Genomic DNA, 27,207 nt, shown 5'->3' on the forward strand with positions numbered 1-27,207 from the left:
ACATACATACCCATACACACATGCACTTAGTCTGGGGAATTTGATGTTTCTGTCTTCTGTGGACATCTGCACTCAGAACATGCACACACATGCATGCACATGCATATACATACATACATATGCATATGCACATGCACTTAGTCTGGAGAACTTGATGTTTCTGGCTTCTGTGGACATCTGCACTCAGGTATACCTACCTAAACAGGCATACACATGCATATACATACATACACATACATATGCATACATACATATGCATACACACATGTACTTAGTCTGGGGAATTTGATGTTTCTGGCTTCTGTGGACATCTGCACTCAGAACATGCACACACATGTATGCACATGCATATACATACATACATATATAATACACACATGCATGCATACACACATGCACTTAGTCTGGGGAACTTGATGTCTCTGGCTTCTGTGGACATCTGCACTCAGAACGTGCACACATATACACACACATGCACACACATGCATACTTATGCATGCATACACACATGCACTTTAAAACTAATAAAAATAAATCCTTTAAAAAAATTACACAGAGGAGATGGTCCTCTTCAGATGAGCTCAGAATCCAGTCTGTACTTAGGCTTCCTGCCCTAGAGTCCACCCAATCATTTGCCTTTAGAGCACGGAAGCGAGTAATGCTGCGGTCGTAAATGAGGTCTGAGAAGTCCAGGCTCAAAGGCTAAGTGACCTAGATGCCGACCTCATTGTTTACAGAAAGTCAGGCGTCCCTTGTGCACTTAGGGGAGCTGTGGATAACAGTTCTGGGGGAGGGAGGCGTGTCCTACAGGGAAAAGGGTCATAATGTGCTGCTTTTTGAGGTTGCTCTTCCAAAAAGCCACCAGTTGGCACGGTTGCCACTCTTTCACATGTCCCAGAAATCCTGCCCATGCCCTCTCTGAAACCGTGGTGCTGGAGCAACCTGTCCCCTGTGACTCAACTCCCCACTCCAGGGGTTAGGCATGTTTATCTGAGAGCCCTGTGAAGGTGCCACACATGAAATATGCACCCTACACTTCCAGGAGGTCCCTAGCCACTGAGTAGTTCCCTGAGAGGTTTGGACAAAGTGGGTCCCCTCCTATGGTCCCAGTGAAGTTACCTTCATGCATCTTTTGTTGCTCAACTTGAGCAACCTAAAATGTCCAGTTGCAATTCTTGAATCTGCCACAAGATGTCACTATACATTTATCGTAACAAAATGAACCGGCAGAGTCCCATTCCCTGATCTGAATTAAAATTTCTACCAAATGCATTCCTAGTTGCCAAATTTTCTCTTTTAGCTTCTGTTTAAGGCTAAGATATACTATATTTTATTTTCATATGTAATATTGCATATACATATTAAAGTATGGATGGGCAACTTATGCAGCAAAGTTACAAAGTACAAAGCTAAAGATTTCATTCTATTATTAAACATGTCTATGGGGTAGTGCATGTATGTCTGTGTATATCTGTGGTGTTTATCTGTGTGTGTGCCTGTGTGTATCTGTGTGTGTATCTATGCCAATGTGTATCTCTGTGTGTGTCTGTGTGTATTTGTGTGTGTGTGTCTGTATGTATCTGTGCCTGTGTGTATCTGTGTGTGTGTCTGTGTGTATCTGTGTCTATGTGTATTTCTCTCTCTCTCTCTCTCTCTCTCTCTCTCTCTCTCTCTCTCTCTCTCTCTCTCTCTCTGTGTGTGTGTATGTGTGTGTCCATGTCTGTGTACACATGTATGTTCCTATTGCTGCGGTAAAACAACTTCACTATAAGCAACTTGGGAAGGAAAGGATTTGTTTCTGCTTACTGTTCCATATCACAGGCTGTCAGTGAGGGAGAGTCAAGGCAGGAACGTGGAGGCAGGAACTGAAGCAGAGGCCGTGGACTGGGCCCTTCACTGTTAATCAATAATCTAGGAAATGTACCACAGGCTTGTCCAGAGGCCAATTTGGTGGGAGCATTTCTCAATGCCGTTCCCTTTAGCTTGTGTCAAGTCAACATAGAACTAGACAGCACAGTGCATGTGACTACATGTGTGTGTGTGTGTGAGAGAGAGAGAATGTGTATGAGTGTGTTTATGTGTGTGAATAAGTGTGTGAGTGTAAGCATGTGAGTGTGTGGATGGGTAAGTGTGTGTCTGTGTGAGTGTTTTTATTTTGTGTGTGTCTGTGTATATTTGAGTACATGAGTTTGTGTATGTGTCTGTGTGTGAGTGTGTGTGTCTTTATGTGAGTGTGTCTTTATGTGAGTGTGTGTGTGTGTGTGTGTGTGTGTGTGTGTGTGTTAGGCTGAGGTCTGTAGTAAGTACCTCCTATTGTTCCCTGTCTTATTTTCTCAGACAGGATTTCTCACAGAACCTGGGTCTTGTGCTTTGCTTAGGCCAACTGGACACTCTAGCCTAGTGGTCTTCCTGTGTACCCCTCCCAGTACTGAGCCTTCAGGTGGTCCTACCACCCCTGCCGTTTTATGTGGGTGCTGGGGGTCCTATCATCTCCTCACACTTGCACTACAAGTATGTTACCCACGGAACCAGGGCCACAGCTCCATTTTTACCATTGAGAGTCCCACAGCTTGTGCCACCCCCACCCCCACCCCCACCCCCACCCCACCCCCACCCACCCCCGCTGCACATTCCCAGCAGCGGACCCGTGGGCCTCAGCTGACCTGGACCTTTGGCAAGCTTGGTTCCTGCTCCTTTGTTCTGTGTTAGCCATCAGATGATGCGCCATCTTGGTGGTGGCTTCACTTCCATCTCCCTGATGCTGGCTACACTGAGTCTTTCCTGATGTGATGGGCCACTGGGAGGCAGGAGCTGCTGTTCACAGACACAGTGGTGCTGGCTGCACCGAGCAAAGCAACTGACAGGTACAGGTGAGCTGTAAGAGCAGAGAAGACAGTCAATTCTATATCCAGACACTTCATCACGGCAAAGCGTGCTCTCTGGAAATGAGTAATTAACTGGAAACCGTCACTGGGACTCAGATGATCAGCCTGGACAGCACCTGCTGAATGAAGATTCTTTCCTTGTTGAACTCTGCTCCCGTGGCCCTCAGCCTCCCCAATGCCGTGGCCATTTTAATGCAGGTCCTCTTGTTGTGATGACCCCTAACCATACAATTACTTTTGTTGCTACTTCGTTAATGTGATTTTGCTACTATTGTGAATTGTAATATAAATATGTGTTTTCTGAGGGCCTTAGGTGACCCCTGTGGAGGGGTTGCTTGATCCCCAAAGGGGTTGTAACCCACACTTGAGAATCACTGTCTTCTTCTCCTTGTGAACTCTATATTACACACACACACACACACACACACACAGAGAGAGAGAGAGAGAGAGAGAGAGAGAGAGAGAGAGAGAGAGAGAGAGAGAGAATTGTCTTTCACTTAGTTTCCTTAAGCCAGGACTTTTCCCCTAAGAATATAAAGTATGTTAAATTGAGCTGACCAGGATTAAGATGGGGCAGAAGCGAGAGGATGGGGCTTTATAAAATCTACCATTCTTTAAAACAAACAAAAGGAAGAGAAAAAGAAAAGATTCAAACCTAGAAAAATGAATGCGTCCTTGTTGTCTCTCGGCCATAATCTGTTTGCCCAAAATGGAGATTACAAATACTAAATAAAAACAGTCATGCTATCTCTCTTTTGCCCTTCCTGGAAAGTTCCCTAAAATTACACTGGTTTGTCATAGGTTAATTTTTAACGTATATGGAAGGAAGTTTAGGTGGAAACCCATCAGCAGGTCTAGCTCCTGACCCAGTTGTAAATTTCTCTTTTCCTCTTTGTTACAGCAACTCCCTGCCCCGGAAATCTGCTGAAGAGGTTAGCAGTGGATGGACCAAAGGAGGAAGTGCGTGCTCTAATCTCTCTGTTACCCTGGAAACGCTTTAGGTCTCAGACTTTTGGAAAATAAAACTGACAAATGCACGAGCGAGGCTTTTATGTATCTCTCCCAAGGCCGTGGATGGCAGGTGACAAGGAGCGGTCAGGGTGGCTGGTGGCACGGCCACAGTCCTCCCTACCGGGAACTCCAAGAGCGACGCACGGATCTGGGCCCAGGACAGTTTAACATGTTTAAGAAAGATGAAGCTTGGGGGAAGAGTCAGGAATGAAAACCAATTATAGTTCGTACTACAGGAAAATGGAAAAGGCCTGGGTTGAGCCTAAAAGATGATACCCCTCTAACGGTATCTGCTAGAAAAGGGGAACAGACAGCAGGCACCAGAACACTGAGAGAAGGGGTAGGGCATGTGTCCCAGGAGACAAGTGCAGGGGGCAACGGTGTTGGTCGCGTTACAAGCAACACGGGATCTCACAATGGAAAACACCACCCAACCACAGCTACCAAGCCTAAGTCAGAACAAGTGAGTTACAGCAGTAGGCGCCTGCTCAATACAGAAATGTGATCATTTCGAAACATTTCCAAAAAAGAACACCGTGGACTCAAATAGCATCGAAGATAAGTTCTAACCAACATCAAAGGGGAAGTTAATGCCGATTCTACAAAAATTCTTCCAGGAAACTAAGATCGTTATGCCCGTGCCCCTCCCACCCCCCGCCCAATAATAAACAGCATCACATGATTAGAAAAACATTTCTGCAGGATTTTTGCTAACAAAGCGTTGGCATAGAGAAAAACTCAGGACCCACGAACATCAAATCCAGCTTGCCATAACTCAGATAGACCTGGCTTCAGTCCACAGGGCAGTTAGGAAGCTTGGGAACCTCAGGATATCATCATCATCATCATCATCATCATCATCATCATCATCATCATCACCATTTAGCATTTTTCAAGTTATTCCTTTTACCCAGAATTTTGTCTCTTGAGCCAATGCTGTGCAGCTGTGTGAAAGTGCCTGTCACATGTCCCCGTTCATCCTTTGCTGCATAGGGAGTGCAAGGGTAACCTGGGCTAGAACGTCGTTTCACACAAAAATAAGAGCACATGTTCCCACATCTGTTTGTCGGCACGGCTGAGTACCTGGACGTGGACCACGCGAAGCTTTAATTCTGTAGTCTGTATCAGTGTTATGGATGCAATCCCCCACCTTAGTGATCCACACAGTCACTCTTCACGTCTTCTACCGTCGTGTTTCGTATGACCCTGTGCATCAAGGAAACACAAAACAGAAAACAAGGTCTAAAACTTCACTTGCTTGAGGCCTACAGGGGATGCTTTGTGAACAAAACGTTTGCAATACAAACATGAGAACCGGAATGTGGACACTCGGCACCAAGAATGCACCATGCTACCAAGGCTGGCCTTGAACTCACATCGACCGTCCACCATCCAACCTCCCCAGCTCTGGGAGTAAGGCACGCACCACTGCAACCGGTAGTTCCACTCATGGGATCCATCTCACACTGAAATCATTTCTTTACTCACCACAGCTTGGTTGGCAGGCAGAGTAAGACATGTTTGTGGCCAGCCAGGGTATCCTGTGCCCCGTGGAAGCAGCTCAGGGTTTGCGTCTGAACACCTTGTAGCCAGCCGCTGCCTCGAGGTCCCAGACAATTAGGAACCCATGCCAGACTTTCTGGTTTTAATGAGAGAACTAAGGAAAAACAGGAGTGGAGAAATGAATTTTTTTTTCCTTTATTTTCTTTTAAAACAGTCTTACAGTATAATCCAGGCTATCCTCAAATTCACCATCCTCCTGCCTCCTGTCTCCCAAGTGTTAAAATTATAGGCATGTCCTGCCATACTTGGCTTGATTAGGTTTTTTTTTTTTTTTTTGAAGAGGAAAGATTGGAAGGAAAAATCATACTGTTTTGGTTTCTACCAGAATATGTGTCATTCACACTGTCATAAAATCTTTTGAACTGCGAAAATCTAACACGGTTTGGGTCTAACTAATGTCCCAACAAGTTGAGTAAGAATTTCACCTCCTCTGGAGTGGCTGCCTTATGGCACACAGGTGCCATTTCCCAGAGGTCCCGAACTTGACGGCAAAAACTGGGGAATACCAGACCTTCTGCCAAAAAATTGCATTTGTTTCCAAACTCACTCCCCTTCCTGGTTAATGTGAACTGCCAACTGGACAGAGTCTAGAGTCACCTGGGAGACAAGCTCACAAGTATACTCACGAGGGACTACCTAGGTTAACGCCAGCCTCGGAAAGAACACTGTGGTGTAAAGGATCGCCTTGATTGTGCTCACTGATGTGGGAAGATCCAATCTGACCGTGGTCACTACTGTCGCCAGGGCAGGGCTCTGAGCTGTGCAAGATGGAGAAAGCTTTCTAGCTAAAAAATGAGGTCACGGGGAAGAGCTCCGGGCAAGAAAGAGATACTGTAGGAGGGCACGGGGCTGGGAAGTTCTCCAGAAGTCAGATATCGGCAACGTTCATCAGGAAGACAGATCAAGGCATAGGATGGAGAAAGACCAGGAAGATGGGATGGGAAGACTGTGGTTTCAGATGTATGAAAGCGGACAGGTCCTGGAGGAACAGAAGGAAGTGTATAGAGCATGTATATGTGACATCATAGGTGGAACAGAGGGGCCCCGGGTAAGCAGGCTGCAACAGGCCTTCCCAGTGTGGCTCTGTAGAACAGCTCCTGAGATTTTCTCCAAGTCAGAATCTTCTAGAACTTCTTTCCATGTTTAGAAAAAAACACATTTTCCACTTGTCATTATTGTGTTAGAATCTTGGCTTTCTAGTAGAAATGACAGGAAATGACTCCATGTAAAAGTCTCACCTTGTGTCATCCTTTGAGGATACAATAAGACCTTAGGGTGCAGCAGACCACCCAGGGGAGGGCGTCAGCAGAGGGACCAAGGCTTGGATTTCAGGTGGAGAACGGATTCGGCGCGACAGACAGACACAAACTCGAGGTTTGTGCTGCTGCAAAAAGCTTTACTTCTTGACGTATATTTAAGCAGTTAGAACAGGTACCTCATAATTGGCAATCATCCAGCTCGTATTCATCACCCCACCAAATGTCCCTTGCAGAGAGGAAAGCTAAACAAACAGTCTAGGAAACAGTTCTCAACTGCAAACAATGGTTTAGAAAACTGCAGTTATACTGCCAGATTTGTGGGTACCAGGTATGCATTCATCATTTATCTTTTTCATAATAAAGTTTAAACTCCATATTAATGGCCCTTCAGAATAATAAGGAAACTTTTGTAACCATAGTTAACTCTTGATAAGTTTGTTCAACTTGTTGGAACTTATCTATGATCTTTCTAAAAGAATCGCTACTATTCTGAATCATGCTAAACAAAACCTTACCGAAAAGGGGGAAAGACTTTTCTGGAACAGTCATGTTCTTAAGAGCTGCAATTAATTTCTCTCCTATTTGCTGGGAACTAATGGGTGCAGCAGTTGAGTTCATCGCAGCCGTTGAGTTCGTCAGGATCATGATGGTGTGAGACGTTTCCGTCTCTGAACTTTCAGTTCCTGAGACATCTAAAGGTACATGGCCATCTTCCCACACTGCTATATTCTTAAAATCAGATATTGTTGACTTAAAGGCTTAAAGTTGCTAAAATCACCAAGGCTAGAACACAGAAGGCACCTCCACCGCAAGCATAGACCCTGGTCATCATCTCTTTGTAGGGAGACGGCCAGGGAGCTCCAGGAGGCCAAGCCGTTCCAGGCACAGGCCTCTGTTCTGGATGGAAACAAAGCACAAGAGCTTCCTGTGACACAGACTCCACTGGAGTGGGTGTGGCATGAGGGTACCACCTTTCACATGGTTCCAAATCAATCAGCCCTCATCCGTCATTCAATTTACAAAAGCTGATTGCTTTTGGTTTCAATTTTTCCTGCCATTGTTTTTTATAACGAGCACGTATTCTTGGAAACCCATCTGTTCGAAGAAAAGCCATCAAGTGAAAGCGATGTCAGAGCTATTCTAGAACGTTCCAGAGCCACGATTCATTCATTGGTTTCAAGAGCTGATGGTCTTGTTCGATAAGCCTGCACATTGTCTTTCAATGTACTACGTGCTTTTTTATTTTTATTTTTTCCTTTCTGGTCATCAAAAGGGACATGGTGATTTCTGCTTTGCTTTAGTATTTCATGAGAACAGGTGATGGCTCTACAGAGAGAGACATTCTCTTAAAAATACATACATACATACATACATACATACATACATACATACATAAATGTTTAAAACCCACACAAAACAAAACAACAGCAAAACTAAAAACCATTTCACCCAAGTGGAGATAAACTTAGGAGTACTCTGTAAACTTTTACCGGAGTCTCAATTTTGTATTGTGGGGAACATTTTTAGTTATTTGAATCTTCTCTTTACTTTTTTTTTTTTTTTTTACCAGATATAGTAGAAAAGGTGGACAATCCTCCAGGATATGACTTACTAATCATGTGAAGAAGTGAGCCCTCCGTTGGTCTTTCCACAGACAAGAACCTAGGGAATTAAACTAGGAGGAAGGTTCTGGTCCCTATGCATCTGTGTATGGATCCTCTGGGTCCATCAAGTGTTCCACCTCTGTGCCACTTCCGAAGCTCTCTCCTGTGTCTCCCCGGTTGTGTTTCAAGGCTGCTAAGACAAAACACTGACATTTAAAAGAACACAAGTTCCCTCATATGAAAGCCAATAATAGACAACTATTGCTTGTTTCGACTATAGCTGTCATAATAGTCTTTATTTTAAACCCAAATCTAAAAATTTTCTAAAGAAAAATGTGCTCACCCGGTTACCTGTCCTCATGGTTCTTGTCATGTGAGTTGGGCACTTCGTGGCTCAAACACCTAATCCTCCTGGTCGGGTAACAGGTGGCCACCCAAACCACTCATGGGGTGACAGCATTTCCAAGGCTGAAAGCCTGAGTGTGTACTCTGTCACCATAATGGGCACCCGAAACCTCAGGACATCATAGCCACGGGTTGATGTCCTTAAGGGATAAAGCTGATAAGCCACACAAATGTTTGGTTTCTTCATACTTGAGTAGGGAACCTTTGTGGTTCTTATTGTTTATCAAATTACAAATACATAAAATGGAAAATGAAACTGTCCCAAAGTGGAAGCCACTTCTCCCTGCTTACGTGTCAGCTGTGGGGACTGGCTAAGCCATGTCTATAAAGAGATGCTTGGATGCTCCCCCAGTGGCCAAGGGAGTCTAGTGGGAAAGACAGCAATGCCACACAGTCAAATATCTCCTGCAGAAGGCTCTAGAAGGATCCTTGAAGAATACCACATAGATGAAGATGTGGGCTTTGCTCTACCACATCCACTGGTAAGAGAAGTGAAAATCTATTTTGTCCTCATTATTTGCCTTGACAGATGAATTTCTAAGTAAGCAGCTCTGTGTCAGCTTCTCCTAAACGAACGCAGAAAGTGTTAAACTCAGAGCCAGTGTACAGTTAAGTGAGCCTGGTTGCTCTTCAGTGTTTCTTCTTCTTCTTCTTCTTCTTCTTCTTCTTCTTCTTCTTCTTCTTCTTCTTCTTCTTCTTCTTCTTCTTCTTCTTCTTCTTCTTCTTCTTCTTCTTCTTCCTCCTCCTCCTCCTCCTCCTCCTCCTCCTCCTCCTCCCCTCCTCCTCCTCCACCTCCTCCCTCTCCTTCCCCCTCTCTCCTTCTTCCTCAAATTCAGCCCTTACTTTCTTAACCTGTGAAGTAGTGGAGGAAGGGGCCCATGAGAAGTTTTTTAGCTCTGTGAAGGGACCGGTTTATAGAGAGGAAGCTAGTTTGTTAATAACAACCTTTCCCGCACAGAGGCGTTCTGAAAAGGCAACATTCAAATGCCCCCAGTCATGGAAAGTTCCCTTCTCTTCTGAACTGTATCAAAGGTACAGTCTGCGTTCCTCCCTGATTTCAATATATGAGATGATATATCAAGAAACTTTTCTTTCATATTACTAATGCTTGCCGTTTGCTAAACATAATTCAAAGGAAGGTATGGATTATTTTGATTGTGCTTTTGTGCAAGTTTTGGAATCGAAGCGCAGTGTATGGGGCCAGCAGGGGGTGGGGTGGGTGGGTGGGGAGTGCTTATCTGAAAACACTTCGTGCCTCAACCAGGTACGGTGGTGCACAACTATAGTTCTGGCACTCAGGAATCAGAGGCAGGGGTATGACTCTCTTAAACAAAACAAACCTAAGAACGTACTGAACAAAAAAATGTCACTAAATTGGTAAGAATGCTACGCTTCTTTATCGTCAACATCTTCATTATAAAAACTTACGGAAAATAGGAAAGAAATAAGATAGTCGTTTAGAGGTGCCTCATGCTCACCTACTCTCACTAGGGACCGGAGAAAGTAGCCACACGTTTTGAGCTCCAGTGACTCTGGGACCCAGACAGAAAGAGCCTGGAGCCAGGAAGGCCCGATCTACGGACAGTGTGTCTAGAGACTGGGATAAGATATCAAAACCAAGGCGGTTCCCCGGAGGGCGAGGCACCGGAACCCTGCAGAGTTAAGGGTAGCAGTGAGCCTGTACCAGCTCACCCATCCCAAAGCGGTCCGAAGCAAGCACCCTGCGGTGCTCGGGAGGAGCATCCTGCGCAGCTCCTATCCAATCCTGTGGCTTGCTGCCTGGGGCGGGACTACGGTCTAGCGTGCAGCCTCAGGTTCGCCCGCCCCGCCCCCGGACACCAAGCCTGGTAGCCTCGGAGTTTCCTGGCGCCTGCATCCTTGGGTGCCCTGGCGTCCCTGGTGTTGAGGTCTTCGTGTACCGGGTCACGAATGTGCGCAGCAGTTCTCATCCTTCTTAAGGCTGAGACCCTTTAATATCCTCATGTTGTGATGACCCCCGACCATAACGTTATTTTCGTTGCTACTTCCTAACTGTAATTTTTCTACTATTAGGAATCGTAATGCAAATATCTGCGTTTTCTGACTAGGTGACCCCTATGAAAAGAATGATGCCTCAAAGGGGTCATGACCCACAGGTTGAGAAACACTTCTCTAACAGGAAGCAGCCCCAAGGACGGCACATTAGGACAGCACTGGGTGTGTTTCAGAGCTCTGGAGTTCATTTGGGGACATTGCCTATATCCCTGTAGGATTCATTTGTGTCGTGTGATTGTAAATATGAGACACTATTATTGGATTTCTTTTTCATTTGAGGATGGAGGCTAAGTAACCTATGGTAGAGGAAGTAAACGCTGCTTATACAGCAGTCCCCTCCCCCATCAATGGCTTCGCTTCTCCTACTTTCTCCCTCCTGCAGCAGCCTAGGTGCTAGACCACGCTCCCAGTATCGGGGTACATATGTTCAAGCAACTTGTACTTTACTTAAAGTCCCCAAAGCACGTGCACCGCATGCTTCAGAGGAGCCTGAAGCCCGACAGGTGTTTCCTTTAAGTGACGAGGTGACCTTTCTCTAATATATAGAGAAAACAACTATATGTTAAAGTTGCTAAGATTTATAGTAAGAGCGTGTCTGTCTAAAATTGTAATGGGGGAAAAATGACCGTAAGTTAGAAAGGTGGTTCAGTTGGTGCTATGCATGCGAAAGAATATGAATTCAACACCAAGAAGCTATGGAAGGAAAAAAGGTCAAAGCCAGGGTAAGGTGGTGCGCACTTGAAGTCCCAGTGGATCCCTAGGACTTGCTGGCCAGCTGGGCTAACCTCATGGATGGGGTCCAGACCACTGAGAGTCCCGGTCTCAAAAATAAGGTGAAGGAGGTGTCTAAAGTTGTCCTCTGGCCTACACACACAGACACACACACACACACACACACACACACACACACACACACAACAAACATGTATGCATGCATGCACGCACGCATGCACGCAGGCACATGCATGTACACACTCATACACATACACACATAAACATACATGTACACACATACTCCTATACACATGCACATACCCACAAACACACATGCATATGCACACATATTCATGCACACACACACAAACACATGTACGCACGCCTGCATGCACGCAGGCACATGCATGTACACACATACTCCTACACTCATACACATGCACATACCCACAAACACACACACGTGCATATGCACACATATTCATACACACACACACAAACATCCATACACGTGCACACACCCACGAACACTCACACACATGTGCACCCCCACACCTAGAATCTATCCTAGTTCTGCCGCCCTAACTCAAACTGTAAAGTGACACCATCATCCTCACCCCACCCCCGACTGCTACTCACTTAGGGTGAAGATGGTGTTAGGTAATATCCCAGATCTTTCAAGAAATATATTAGGAGCACAACACAAGCCTTGATTCTGAAAGTTGGAAATGCTAGTTTGAGCTACAAATCAATTATATGCAAAATAAGCAGCATTTGGGTTTTTAAAATATGTGACAGAAAGACCACTTCCTAGGCCATAAGAAATACAGGTGTGGAACTGAGTGCCGTTCCTAATTTGCTGACAACTTTAAAGCCATCTCACTTTTTTTTCCCCACTTAAAGAACATACCTTAGAAGAAAGAAAGTAACAGAAAATAAGTGAGTGGGTGTGGAAAGCCATAACCCATGGGCTTTGCAGAGGAGAGCCTGCCGTAAGATGCAGAGTTGAGGATGGCTGGGGTAGAATCGCTGGCTGAATTTTGTAAGACATGAATGGAAATGCGGAAAGACGTGAAGGATCGGGTGCTTCTGCCCAAGCCTCTGTCAGGCGGCAAAGCCCAGGCTGGTATTTCTAGACCCTGTTTGTTGGGGGCACAAATGGAGCTAGAGACAAGATAGACCATCCACGGGAAAGCCTGAACTACTTTAAGTCACCACCGTGAGCGATGCAAACAAAATGGCCTCCTGGGTCTTATTTTCTTTCCCAGGAGGAGCTGCCTGATACGTACAGACCTTGGATCCTTGTGGCTAGAAATCTGCCTAAGCTGATTGAGAATGGGACGCTCCGAGAAGAAGTCGAGAAGGTTTGAAAGCCTATACAATCGTCTTTCTGTGTAGCTTCTTCACATTTTAATCTTGACTTTAAGACCTACAACATTCCTTACCGGGACTGAGGTCAGTCGAATCTCTCCATCTCTTGTCAGCTGCCCACACTGCGCACCAAAGAATTGAGGGGACACAGGTTACAGCGCCTGGCACATTTGGCCCTGGGGTACATCACCATGGCGTATGTGTGGAACCGAGGGGATGATGATATTCGAAAGGTTTGGAGACTTCCTGGTATTTCTCATACGGTGACTTCTCATTAGCATGAATGTGAATTCCAGCTTGCATTAAAAGCAACGTGGTTGGGCTTGGGATAGAACTCGGTGGTGGAGTGCATGCCTGGCACATGGAAGGTCCTAGGTTTGAACCCTAGACCCACAAAAAGTTAAATACGAGAACAGTATTATTATCATTACCTGTTGTGAATGCCATTGGTCAGTGCTTCTGGAGTGAGGTGCTAAGGGTGAGCCCCAGGCCTTGTACGTGTTAGGCTCCGCTGGGCTCCATTTTTAAAATTTGCATCAGGAGGAGAATAAAGCAGTTCCTCACTGGACTGTCATAATTATGTTGTAAACGTCTTTCACATCTTGGACAAGGATTTAATAAATGAATACAGACACATGTCCTGCTTTTTAAATTTCATAATGTTATAAATGTTTGGTAGTTACCATACAAATTCAGGTGGCGTTCAGAATCACATGACGTCCACAAAGACCACATATCCATATTTCAATTTGCAAAGGAATGGCGTTGGTTTCTCAGAGCGCCTTTTACCATTTAGCAACAAACGTGGCTGCCAATTTCTTCAGATACTTTTATTGCCACTTGCTGTTTAAAGGCGGAGGCACACACACAATCCACCTATGAAATCAGTCAGCTCCTGGGATATGGAGAGGAGTGAAACCATCTGTGTAACTGAGGGAGAGCTTTGCACTTGGTTACCCTCTTCTCATAGCATCCGATTCTGCTTGTGAGTAACTGCTGCTTTGTATATTGAGATCAGGTAATACAAGTCAGTATTAGCACAGAGTCCAGAGCTCACCCTGCATCCTGGGCGGGCTTTGAAGTCTTTTTTTTTTTTTTTTTCCGGAGACCGAACCCAGGGCCTTGCGCTTGCTAGGCAAGCGCTCTACCACTGAGCTAAATCCCCAACCCCCCGGGGGCTTTGAAGTCTTAACTCGGGGTTGGGGATTTAGCTCAGTGGTAGAGCACTTGCCTAGCAGGCACAAGGCCCTGGGTTGGGTCCTCAGCTCTGGAAGAAATAAAAAATGAAGTCTTAACTCTCTTGTATCATCCTTCTGAGACATAGGCTAACAGGTCTGCATGGCACCAGTGTGAAGTATTGTGAAGTTTACTGTAAGGAGAATAAACATACACTTGCGCATACGCTTTATACATACGCACGCATACGCACGCACGCGCACCGTGAGCGTTTCCTTCTTCCCTGTGCTCTGGGACAACACTCTGCACTTCCCACATGAGTCACATTCTGTGTCCTTCGCAAATCCTATGAGTCCAGAGACAACTGGGTTTTCCTTTATTGCTGCCAGTAGCTAACGTGGTGCCCTGTGGGATGGATAGGTAAAGAACAGAGTGAAAATAGCAGAGTCGTTTAAAAGTAGAATCTCTTTATAGATGGTTGTGAGCCACCATGTGGTTGCTGGGATTTGAACTCAGGACCTCTGGAAGAGTAGTCGGGTGCTCTTAACCGCTGAGCCATCTCTCCAGCCCTGAAAGTAAAAGCCTCAGGCTCCGTCTTCTTTTTCTTCCTGTCTGGGGCTGAACTATGCCCTAAACAACCAACATCCCAAACAGGACCCTCGAACCGACGACAGGACTGTGTCACGAAACAAGGGAGAGAAAAATTACACATGTGGCCTTCCAAGTGCTGTCTGTGCTCCAGAACAAGTTTCAACAGTGAGATGAGAAGAAACTCTGAGATGTTTCAGTGACTAAAAAAGAAAAAGTGACCCTGTGTGTTTCAATCAGGTGCTGCCCCGCAATCTTGCCGTTCCCTACTGCGAGCTCTCGGAGAAGCTGGGGCTGCCTCCCATTCTGACTTACGCAGACTGCGTCCTGGCAAACTGGAAGAAAAAGGACCCCAATGGGTACGTAACCGTGACCAGGAAGTGGATGCTGTCAACTTGGGATGTTTATTCCTTAATTTTTGGCAGTGCGCCTTCTGTTGTTGGTTATGGTTTGTTATAAGATCTCTGTGTCTGTAACTACACGTGTGTTACCCGCGAGCATGAGAAAAGCGCCTGGATGTCTATGGGGAAATCCCGAGAGCCTTTGCGTTCACTCTGGTGTGCTCTGGCCTCATACAGTAGAGCCACCGCCCAAGCCCAGCGTCGGAAGTATGTCAGTCACCACTGAAAATGCTTTCGTGATTCTTTTCATCCCGATTCTCCCTCTGCACCCAGAAAATACATTCTAAATTGTTACTTTAAGGTCTAGCGAGGTGGCTCAGCAGGCCAAGGTACTTGCAGCACAAGTTATCAACCCACGTTTAACCGCTGGGATGCAAGCAAAGTAGAGAATTGACTCCATGAAATTTTCCTCTGACCTCTACTTGTGCACCATGAAACGTGTGCCCCCCCCCCATCATGCCCACAGAGAATAATAATATATGTTATGCTTTTTAATCCAGTTGGTTTGTATTAAAATGTTAGTTGGAATATAAAGACAGTTTACTATTATTATTATTATTATTATTAATTTATTTATTTTGTTTGTGTCTTGTTTCATTTGTCTTCGCTTTTGACAATGTCTTGCCATGTACCCCAAAGTGACCTTGAACTTGTTGTCCCCCTGCATCAGTCTCCTGCGCTCTAGGACACTGAGCAGGCATAATTGGATCTCAGATCAATAAAACCACCGTCATAACTACAGCATTTCTATTGCGGTGACAGAAAAGCCTGACTGAGAGCAACTTGGGAAAGAAAGGGTTTTATTTCACCTTAGTTGCAAGTTCATCATCTAGGAAAGCAGAGCAGTAACTCCTAGAGGGAATGTAGAGACAGGAACTGGAGCAGAAGCCACGGAGGAATCCTGCTTGCACACTTGCTCTCTGAATGTGCCGATTGAAATATGGGTACCATCTACACTGGGCTGGGCCCTCCCCCCATCAATCATCAGTCAAGACAGGCTTGCCCACAGGCAAGTCTGAGGGCGGCGTCTTCTCCAACGATGTTCCCTCTTCTAAAGCAACTTTAGCTTGTACTGTGTAAACATCAACACTAGCCAGCACAGCATCGAATGTGAACTTCTTAACGTATGGTTTCCCGTCATTAATGTACTTTAGAGATTCCACAGACTTAATTTCTAGAGAGCTAGTTGCATTCAAGACTGAACACATCCTTGATGGGAGAAGCAGAAACATGTGAGCTTTCAGGGCAGCCCACTCAGGAGTCAGCTTGTGAAAAGACCTACAACAAGAAGTAATAGGCTAACAACAGCCCCTGTGGCTATCAGATTGTACCTATGAGATGCAGTCTGCATATGGGAATGCCTTGCTGTATGACGTACCTTCATAGTAACAAATGATTTGGAGTGTGTCTTCTTTGGTTACTCAATTTTAAGCCAGTGTTTCCCAACCTGTGGGTCATGACCCCTTTGGGGTCGCATATCGGATATCCTACATATCAGATATTTGCATAAAGACTCAATAACAGTGGCAAAATTATAGTTATGAAGTAGCAACAAAAATGATTTGGGGGGTTGGGGATTTAGCTCAGTGGTAGAGCGCTTGCCTAGGAAGCACAAGGCTCTGGGTTAGGTCCCCAGCTCCGAAAAAAGAACCAAAAAAGAAAAAAAAATGATTTGGTTGTGGGGATCACCATAACATGAGGAACCATATTAAAGGGCCGCAGCATTAGGAAGGTTGAGACCCATTGGTAAGCAATCTTGAGGAATATAAAACCCATATTTCTCTCTCCTTAAACCCATGTCTCAATACTGATGGATCGTAGTGCATGAGCCAATACTCAAATTTACCTAATTTGATAACTGTTTTATTTTTCTCTCTTCCCAATTGGCATGCTGTTTTGCGGACTGCTCTCCTAAGGCCCATGACATACGAGTAAGTATTTGGTTATTCTTTTATCCTAAAAATTACATGCCATGCAGAGGGAAATGTAGGCTTATGGGATATTCCAAATGATTGGATTGAGGAAGAAAGTAATTGCAATAATTATTTAAAAGACAAATAGTCCAGTCTTCAATTGCGTCTGCAAACATGACTGTGTCTATAGGATGTTGGAACTATAGATTCTCGCAACCTGCTATTTGCATGTTTGAAATTAATATGAACAGATATGAAGAGTAGAAGCCTCTGTCATGTGTGGCCCAGGGATGCCCATGACTAGACGTAGTTAATGAGGTCACCCAATATGTCTACTCTTTATAAGTCAACCTTCAACACACTTGATCTATATACTACACTAAAGTTGGGGAAATAAGACATATGGCACCAGTGTAATCTTGCCTAGACGGAGCTAGGCTAAATGTATGGATATAAATATATAAACCATAAAACCAAGAGCACTCCTCAAATGGAAGGTTGAAAGCGTGTCCGGAAGACTGAGAACTTGTCCCCTAAGACAAAGTGAGTGGCAAGGAAGCTCTCCAAGACACGAAGCTTCTGGGGCATTATCTATCAGGGCTTGAGGCCTCCTCGATAGCACCATCGTAATGAGGAACTCAAATAAAACTGTGAGGTAGGATAAAACGAAGAGAATGACCCCACAGGTCTCTGTCACGATGGTCAAGAGTTTAAACCGTACCTTTAAACAGATTCTAAAGCCACTGTCATACCAATGCCAAAACTCCAGTGGAAAAGAAAAACAGACTCTAACCAGTCCGAGTGTGTGTGTGTGTGTGTGTGTGTGTGTGTGTGTGTATTTGTGTGTGTGTTGGGGGTGAGACAGCAGGGTAAGCATGTACCACTCTGGCCCAGTTAGCTGTGGGATTTAGAAAAGTACAAGTAAAGATAGGGAAATTATGTTCTCCTACAAATGCATTGTTTGTTCTCCTGTCTGTTTGCCAACTGTGCCTGGTTTTCTTAGGAACATGGACATTCTGTTCTCGTTTCCTGGTGGGGACTGCGATAAAGGCTTCTTCCTGGTCTCTCTAATGGTGGAAATCGCAGCTTCTCCTGCAATCAAAGTATGTCGGTTCTCTCTTAGCTGGTTGTTTTCCACCCCCTGTTCATGTGAGCAGGGAAAACATGTAACAAGTACATTACAGTGGCAGGGTTGACTCTACCCTGGTTAAAGGTAGCATCAGGTCATAAAACTGGTGAAAATAATAATTACTAAAAAAGACTTTTTTTTTTTTGCACATCATCCTGAAATATGAAGTCCAGGGGCGATGTATTTAGAATCAAATTAGAAATTCCAGCACGAAGTAAGAAGTCTTCAAAGGGATTTGTCATTAATTCATAGTGATGGAAAGTCAATCGTTCTGCCTGGGAAGACAGAAGCAGCATGCTGGGGTCATGACTCAGTTCTGGCTGTGCAATCACAAGACCTGAGTCTGGTCTCCTGAGGAAAAGGCTGAGCATGTCCGCGTGCACTTACAAGGCCGGGAGGCGCTCCCTGGGACTCTCTGGCCAGCCACTAACCTAATCAGTGAGCCCCTGGTCAGTGAGAGATTCGGTCTCATAGAACAAAGGAGTAACTTGTAATGATTCCAGATGCTAAGCTCTGAACTTTACATGAGCACAGGCACATACAAACTCACATGCATTCACATACACGCAATAGAAATGGAAACATCAATTTGATTTGCTGGATAAGCTACAATTTATTTTGTGCCACTGCTAGATCCTCCCCACGCCCCTCTCTCACTTTTTAAACTTTATTTTAAAGGCAATCCCTACTGTATCCAGTGCAGTAGAGCATGAAGACCTGAAAGCACTGGAAAAGGCACTGTGTAATATAGCTGCCAGTCTGGAGAAAGCCAAGGACATTTTTAAGAGGATGCGTGGTGAGTATTGCTGGCGGTGCTCATTCTGGGCTCACAGCCATATGTGTCTGGTGTCTGACACAAAGAGGTGTCGAGAAAAGCAAAGGGCAAGATGACCGCTGCTGAGTGCCTTGTCCACCTCACCGCCCTGTTGGGCTTCTTTGTGTAGCCCATCTAATTATTTCCATTCGCAGAAAAGAAAACCTAAAGTAAAAAAGATAAGACGACTTAAGGTTATCTGCCACCGGTAGTGAAAAAGGAACCAAGAATTCCAGACGGAGTCTTTTTAACGCTGAGAATGTTTCTTGCCTGACACTAAAACCCCTGAGGAAACCTGAGGAATACAGAAATGATTTCAAGTGTTGAAAAACCTAGATTCTGGTCTGACTAAACTCTGATTCTCCACAAATCCACTCTGGGGGTAACAGAGAAACAAAGTGTTTCAAAACTTAGGTAGAAACTCTACCAAACCCAGGACGTGCGTAAGAGTGATTTGGGAAGGAAATCTGCCTTCCTGCCTCAGTTTAACAAGTGGGATTTTGTTTGTGAGTTTGAAGCTGCCGCTGGTTGCCTATTGTGGGAGCAAACTCTTCCAATCTGATGTTAGTAAGCTTTAGGAAGACCCATGAGTGGATCCCATTCGGCTTCTGGGTGGGTGCGTGCGTGCGTGCATACCCACGAGTGTTTATTCGTGCTGTGGGTGATGGAGCCCAGAGCTCAGAGATGCTAAGAAAGGACACGATCACTGAGGTACACGTCCAGTCCTGGTTTTGTTGTTGCAAGAGTTGCATGTGCCTTGTCAGTAAGCACATGGAGTGATGCTGTTCAGCGCTGACAGTTTCATTTGAATGACAGTATTGTCATATCACTTGGTCCCCTGGCAGACCCAATATGGAGGTACAGGAGAGCTAATGAGTAGGTATCCTGTCCATAGAGACCTTGTGGGCCTGCCTGATGCCTTTATTGGAGTCTGTATTGAAATCCACACAGTTGTTTGCAGTACCCCTGATACTACTTAGCACACACTTTCGTCTTTCCACAGACTTCGTGGATCCAGACACCTTTTTCCACGTTCTTCGCATATATTTGTCCGGGTATGTATTCTGAGGCTCGACTTTATTTTCTCAACTCATAGAAAGAGCAGACCAGATCCCAGATCGCCAGGATCCTCTGGTATCCTTTGGGTTGAAAGACTGGTTTGTGTTGCTCGCATCCACATTGTAGAGAAAGTCACCTTCTCTTTCCGAGTCTGAACTAAGGTGAAGCAAGGCTCCCCTCAGAAAGAACGTCAAAGTTCCCTCAGAACTGTGCTATTATTTCTATTCATGAACTTGAGTGACGGATGAGTGGAGGAACCACGTCTTCTGTCAGATTTCCTACCTGGCGACTAACCCAAATTGTTTTTCTTTCCCTTTTGAGCCAGTTGGAAGGGCAACCCTAAGCTGCCGGAGGGTCTGCTGTATGAGGGCGTCTGGGACACCCCCAAAAAATTTTCAGGGGGCAGTGCAGGCCAGAGCAGCATCTTTCAGAGTCTTGATGTCCTTCTGGGAATAAAGCATGACGTTGGTGAAGGTGGGTGGAAATGACAATGCCTATTTTCTTTTCAACTAACAGGACTATATCTTAATGCAGATTAAGGATCCTCCCAGACAGAAGTTTTACAAATTCAAAGCCATCCTGTGCTACATGCTGAAATCCTGTCCAGTAAAACCAAGGAGAGAGGGAGTCATGGAGGGGTGGGGTGGGGGTGGGGGAAAGGAAAGATGACAAAGCCAAAACAAGCAAAATATGGTATTAGGAAACTGTTACTTATTCTTCCGGGACTAATGGGAGTTGTAAGGAATAGCCATTGCTAGGAGCAAGTAGCAAGCTGTGTAGCATGGCCTTGTGCCGCAAAGCCTCCCATGTTGGCTAAGATCACCTGGCCTTCCAGACCTTGCCCTCTTTCTCTCTTAGCTGAGGAAGTCCTTTCTCCCCAGCTCCTTACCTGTCTTTGTTTTGCTGTAGGATCTGCTGCAGAATTCCTCCAGGAAATGAGAGAGTACATGCCTCCAGCCCACCGGAACTTCCTCTCCTCCTTAGAGTCAGCTCCCCCAGTCCGTGAGTTTGTCATTTCAAGACGCAATGAAGACTTGAAGAAGGCTTATAATGAGTGTGTGAATGGTCTGGTCTCCATCAGAATGTTCCACCTCTCGATAGTAGATACTTACATTGTGAAGCCTTCGAAGCAGAAGCCCATGGGTGGCCACAAGTCAGAAGAGCCCTCAAACACGGAAAACAGAGGGACTGGGGGTACTGACGTCATGAATTTCCTGAGGAGTGTGAAAGATACAACCAAGAAAGCCCTTCTGAGTTGGCCTTAGTGTATGTAGCAAGCTCCAATTCTATCAGTGCACAGAAAACACCTTCATCCTAGCCCATTAAATCAGATCCACCAAGTAAGGCTATAGAATAATTTGCCAGTAATACACTATATAGATTTCAAAATCATCTATGCATCTCCCAGAATAACCAAAAGGAACTATTTAATGATATTTTAAAATGACATAAGAAATAATATAAATTATATTTATGATCGAAATGTGACAATGAAACCCAGTAAATAAAAGTTACTGTGAGGTTGGTTTACTCTTGTGTCCTTTGTAGCTATAATTAAAGATTCCTCCAAATGATATCTACTTACCAGGGCCGAGTCCTATACTTTAAAAATACTATACCTTTTCATCCTGACTGTCTCGTTAGTCTGTATTATCATCACACAAAAAGCTTTGGGTGCCAGACTATTGCTTACCAGCCCTAGCAAATATCTCAGGAATGAAGATATAGAAGAATAAATGAGTTGCGAACACATAAATCAGAGTTAGGAAGGAAGAAGAGCTCACCTTTGTGGTGGTCTGAATGAGGAATGTTCCGCCATAGGTTCACATGTCTGGACACCTGCATCCCGGTTGGTGGCACCATTTGGGGTGGTTACGGACTTTAAGAGGTGCAGCCTTGCTGTCTGAAGTGGACTTTGAAGGTGTATAGCCTTGTCTCACTTGCAGTCATCAGTCTCTGCTGCCATGTGGTTAAATATGTGACCAGTCAGCTTCTTGCTTCCACCACGTGCTGCAAAGACTTCCCAACTATTACAGACACCCTCTCTCTGGAACCACGGGCCAAAATAAACTATTTTTTCCCATGGTATTTCACCACAGAAACAGAAAAGTAATAATTTCGGTAAATGCAATTTCTCCTGAGAGACTGGGTTATTGGCATTCACCCTCCAATGTGAGTTAATTTAACAATAGGATCCCTGAATCGTTTTAAGAGGAGTTGAAGCAGTGTATAGTGGCTTGTACCTGTAATCCCAGCATTCAGGTGGCTGGCACAGAAGGGCCTTAGCAGTTCAAGGAAAGACTACATTACATACTAAGTTCCAGGCCAGCCTGTATCAAAATACATATAAATAAATAAGTAAATAACTACAATTAAAAGTCGTTTGAGCCAAATGTAGTAGCACTCTCTTGAAAATCCAGCATGTAGGAGACCCTGGATGTTCAAGGCCTAGTGAGCTACCCAACGACTTCCAGGCCAACCTAGGCTATAAGAGTGAGACCTTATTTCAAAAACAAAACCAAAACTAAAATGAGCAAAAGTTGTAAGTTCTGAGCCAACCTTTCCTTTTAAAGATGACAAAATCAGTTCTCAGAAGGATGAAGTAACTTACTCAGGGCCACGTAATTAGTTACAATTGGGAGGACCTTTAGTTTCTTGATATACTCATTTTTATTCCTTCTTTCCTTGGGATATGTTAGAAGGAAAAGAACTTGGGAAAGTGGGAAATGAAGAAGAAATTTGCTGATCCGAGATCACAGGAGAGACAAGTGGGAAACCAGGGATCAATGTAACAAAAGATAGGAATCCTCACAACAGTCCCACTGACCTGGACTTAGCAAGCTCTTAGAATGAACAGACTTCATCTCTGAAGAAATAAGATAAGACACGACTTTTAATGAGTGTAGACAAGTAGGTGTTAGACAGACAATGCAATCGTGAGCTTTAGTGGCTTTCCTCTGATATAGGACGTCATTATGACATCAAGTGGAATCTGGTTCACAGCAAAGGTTTGACCTGACAAAACACAGCAAATTACACTGATAACTGTACTTAGGACGACATGTTTTCTTCTCTTCCTATTGATGTTTCCACAACGAACGCACATAAATTTATAATGAGAAAAGTGTGTGTCTGTAGACCTACATCATGTATGTCTGCATGTGTGTCTGTAAATCTTAAGATAGAATCAAAAGGATTATCTTTAGACCTTAATATGCTATGGAAACTCCAAAAGTCTGGTGATCGAGATATAGGTTCCATCTTAAATATTGAATGGCTGAGATCTCAAGTGTGTCACTTTATATTTCTGCCATAGAAACATAAGAATATTTTGGGGACACATGATAAAAACAAAACTGAGACCTTCAGGGCACACAGAAGGAAAAAAAAATGCACAAGAAGTCAGTGTCTCAATCACAATACTTTCAAAGGCCTGATCTCGGGTGAACTAGCTTTTTTCCTTAGGTCCCTAAGGCTTCTCCTCACAAGAACATCGAAGGCCAAATATGTATCGGTGGGCCTTTTGAAGACATATAAGACAACCCCGTTGAACATGGTAGAGCACACATAGAATCCCAGCACCTTAAAAGTGGAGGAAGAAGTTCTAGCAGTTCAAGACCAGCCTTTGTTACATACAGAGTTCAAAGCCATCTTGGGCTAAATGAGATCCTTTTTCAAAACAAACAAGCAAACAAATGAATAAAAAAGTAAAAAGAAAAATCGACAGGCAAAGCTAAATCATAAAAGCAGTTAAATAAAATTTATCTGCTCCTGTAACATGAGCTTTTAATAAGAAGAAGATATGGAAGAGGTAGATGGGTACTGGTGATCCTGGCTTTCAGGTGGTCGAGACAGAAAGATCTCAAGTTCAGGACCAGCTAGGGCTGCATGGTGAATCTCAAACTAAAAAATACAATAATAAAGGTAAAACACATGCATACAAGAGAGAGAGAGAGAGAGAGAGAGAGAGAGAGAGAGAGAGAGAGAGAGAAGAAGAAGAAGAAAAGAAGAAGAAGAAGAAGAAGAAGAAGAAGAAAAGAAGAAGAAGAAGAAGAAGAAGAAGAAGAAGAAGAAGAAGAAGAAGAAGAAGAAGAAGAAGAAGAAGAAGAAGAAGAAGAAGAGAGAGGAAGAGGAAGGGGGGAAGGGAGAGAGACCCAGAAACAGAAGTTTTAACATTCTGAAGAATGTCTCTAAAGAAAATACTTATCAACAGATACACAATGTGGCTCACTTTGTATCTGTACCCTCTATTCAATTATTTCTTGCTTGATTTTCAAGATAGGGTCTCACTATGTAGCCCTGGCTGTCCAGGAACTCACTATGTAGACAAGGCTAGTGTCAGACTCACAGAAATCCACCTGACTCTGCCGTCCAAGTGCTGGGATTAAAGGCATGTGCCACCACCACCCTGCTACTTAATATTTTGGTCACTCAGCATCCTTAATCTCTGTGAGCCACAGAGATAACAGTGCTACTGGCTAACTACCTTTCCAGTCACTAGGCTCATGGGAAATTTGTGGGGCAGCAAAGCAGACCAGGAGGCATTTTCTTTCATTTGGAAAGTTAGGACAAGATTCCTGGGGTAGAGAATGTTGGTTGAGCTGATGGTTGTAATTAACATGCAAGTTTTCTAGTGTGAGATTAAACAAGCAAACACACAACTGTCCTTAGCAGGCAAAGGAGTCAACACAGAAGTGTAGCTTCCACAGATGATGTCATTTTTATGGAATCCAGAATCTTTGGGTAAAGCAGCTCTTCTACAGAATGAAAATGATACCTCAGAGAGTCCAGTTCTTCTAGCTGCATCTAGGGAGCTAAGTCTCCAGAATGCAGAGATCGGAGCCCAGGGACATGGAAATGAGAAATGAAGAATTTCAAAGTTGCAAACATGCAAAGTGAGGAGTCATTGCTGGTGTCTACAAAGTTTTAAATATCCTGTCAATAGGATGGGTGGGTAAACCATAACAGCCTATGTCAGCAGCCATCTAGGAGAAGCTGAAAACTAGCAGGCGATCTTCCTGAGCTGGTTCTGCCATGGGCTGTAAATCTATGAGGGATTCACTTCTTCTTCTTCTTCTTCTTCTTCTTCTTCTTCTTCTTCTTCTTCTTCTTCTTCTTCTTCTTCTTCTTCTTCTTCTTCTTCTTCTTCTTCGAGAGACAGAGACAGAGACAGAGAGACAGAGAGAAAGAAAGAGGGAGAGCTTTTTTAAAAAGATTATATATAATATATATATTATATATACATAATACATATATATACATATATATATATATTAGCTTTCTTCAGACACACCAGAAGAGGGCATCCAATCTCATTACAGATGGTTGTAAGCCACCATGAGGTTACTGGGATTTGAACTCAGGACCTTTGGAAGAGCAGTCAGTGCTCTTAACCACTGAGCCATCTCTCCAGCCCATGGATTCACTTCTTTAAGCAAAGCCAAGAAAATTACATTTTAGGAAGGATTCCTGCTTTTAATATGCCTTTCCTGTTGTTATTTAATATATGTAACAGACACTAGGTATCAGCCCGCCGTTTTGAGCAGATCTCTGTGAACAAAGATGCACTGTCTTATAGTGATGCTATATCGACAGATGCTTTCTTAATTCTTAATGATGATTCTGTAAGAATTTCCAAAATTATATTAGCAATTGTTAAGATCTTTTATAACAGAACTGCTATTAAAGTCCTTTCTGATGTCAAAACTGCATGGAGAATTCTGCCAGTCCTCAACCATCAAGAGTTAATTGCTTCTGAGATAGAAAGCAGGTGATACAACTTAGAGCACATTCCAAGAGGATGTAAAACAATTGAGCAAAGGTCATAAGAGGGAACTATTCATTTGTTATAGGTGTGAGGACAGGAGATAAAAATGTTGACTGGGTTTATCTATACAAAACTTCAGCGATAACATGCCATGAACCTGTAGACCCGGTGACAGAAAATGAATGTATAGCCAGATGATCAGGCCATAGCAATGGATCTTTTACTTAATCCCCCCCACACACACCCTCCTACACTGCTGTTTTACTATCAGGTCCTAAATTCCAGAGGAACTCAGACAGGCAGGTCAGCTACCACAGTAAAGTGACTTAGACTTAAGACAGATAAAAGTTTTATTATTAAACAGCAACCTTCAAGAGACAACCTGAAAGAAGTGATGGGACTGACCACTGACAAGCATCCAGGGTCCAACCGAAAGTGAAGACACACAGCCAATTAGCACATCCTTCTGTCTTAGAATTGTGTAACTATTTGGAAGATGGCAAGTCACACAGCTGGTATTAGAAATTTGCCACCCGAGAGAAAGAAGCAGAGAGCCATGTATAGATCAGAAGCATTCTCTAAGTTGAAGCTTAACGCTTCCTCCACAAGGGGACCTTAATCATCTTTTTTATAAAGAAGAATAGAGCTCTATGAACCAGCATTTTATAATACCTTAAAGATTTATTTATTTTATGTGTTGTGTGTGCCTGCATGAGTTTATGTGAATCACACGTGAGCAAGAGCCCACAGATACAGAAGTGGGCATTGGATGCCCTGGGACTGGTGTTCAGGTGGTTGTGAGCATTCATGGAGGGGCTAGGAACCTGACCTGGGTCCTCTGCAATGACAATAAGCACACTTAGCCACGTAGGCACTTCATACATCTCCGCAGGCCCATTTTCTTATCCTTAATGTAAACATCAGGACTGCAAACTGTTTGGAAGCAATTCAAAGAGGAATGCCATTCAAAGCCCAGTACTCCATGTGGGACTCCTGATGGCATTTTCCCCAAAAGTACAAAGTGCCCGTGGACTCGTATTTAATATTTTGTTCTTAGACTGTAATGCTATCAATGTTACTAGTTATTCAGTCACCACGTGGTTGTGGTAAAATTAAAAGAGGTTTTTTGATCCCTCACTAGTGCTAGCACTATACGGCCACATGGCGTCTGTAAGATATTTCCGTCTCAGTCAGCAAAGTGTCTCACCTGCTTTGCTTCATCCCATATCACACTGCCTATGGCTACTCTCTGAGCCTGACAGCAATCTCTCTACCCATCCAGATCCCAAGGCAGGTTGCCACCATGTCAGACATACACATCCCAATTTTGTGGCGGCCCAGTGTGTCCAGCCACCACACGCCCTCTTGAACTCAATTAAATCGCCATATGAAAGAACACACAACACAATAACCTCTGATCCAATTGATAAGATATAATTTGCACACCTAGACATACTAAATCCTGTACACATCCACCCCTTTAGAAGATTCATAACAACCTGTAAATGTGTAGA

The 27,207-nt window shown here is 44.1% G+C and overlaps 2 protein-coding genes across 2 annotated transcripts in view; both read left to right on the forward strand.

Moving 5' to 3' along the window:
- Window positions 1–3,923, forward strand: part of LOC116914718 (disintegrin and metalloproteinase domain-containing protein 18) — a 66,059-nt gene extending 62,136 nt beyond the window's left edge. Inside the window, exon 20 of the mRNA XM_032919147.1 lies at window positions 3,787–3,923. The gene's annotated coding sequence lies outside the window, so the exon portion shown is untranslated. The remainder of the gene's footprint in view (window positions 1–3,786) is intronic.
- Window positions 3,924–9,106: 5,183 nt separating this feature from the next.
- Ido1 (indoleamine 2,3-dioxygenase 1) lies at window positions 9,107–21,251 on the forward strand. Its single transcript, XM_032919291.1, has 10 exons — window positions 9,107–9,209; window positions 12,744–12,839; window positions 12,960–13,079; window positions 14,851–14,969; window positions 16,928–16,942; window positions 17,928–18,027; window positions 18,732–18,849; window positions 19,871–19,922; window positions 20,252–20,400; window positions 20,836–21,251. Exons 1-10 carry the CDS (start codon window positions 9,111–9,113, stop codon window positions 21,189–21,191), a joined length of 1,224 nt encoding a protein of 407 aa, XP_032775182.1. The 5' UTR covers window positions 9,107–9,110; the 3' UTR covers window positions 21,192–21,251.
- Window positions 21,252–27,207: the final 5,956 nt, after the last annotated feature.

The sequence above is a fragment of the Rattus rattus genome, chromosome 13 (genome assembly GCF_011064425.1).
Source record: "Rattus rattus isolate New Zealand chromosome 13, Rrattus_CSIRO_v1, whole genome shotgun sequence".
Taxonomy (NCBI): Eukaryota; Metazoa; Chordata; class Mammalia; order Rodentia; family Muridae; genus Rattus; species Rattus rattus.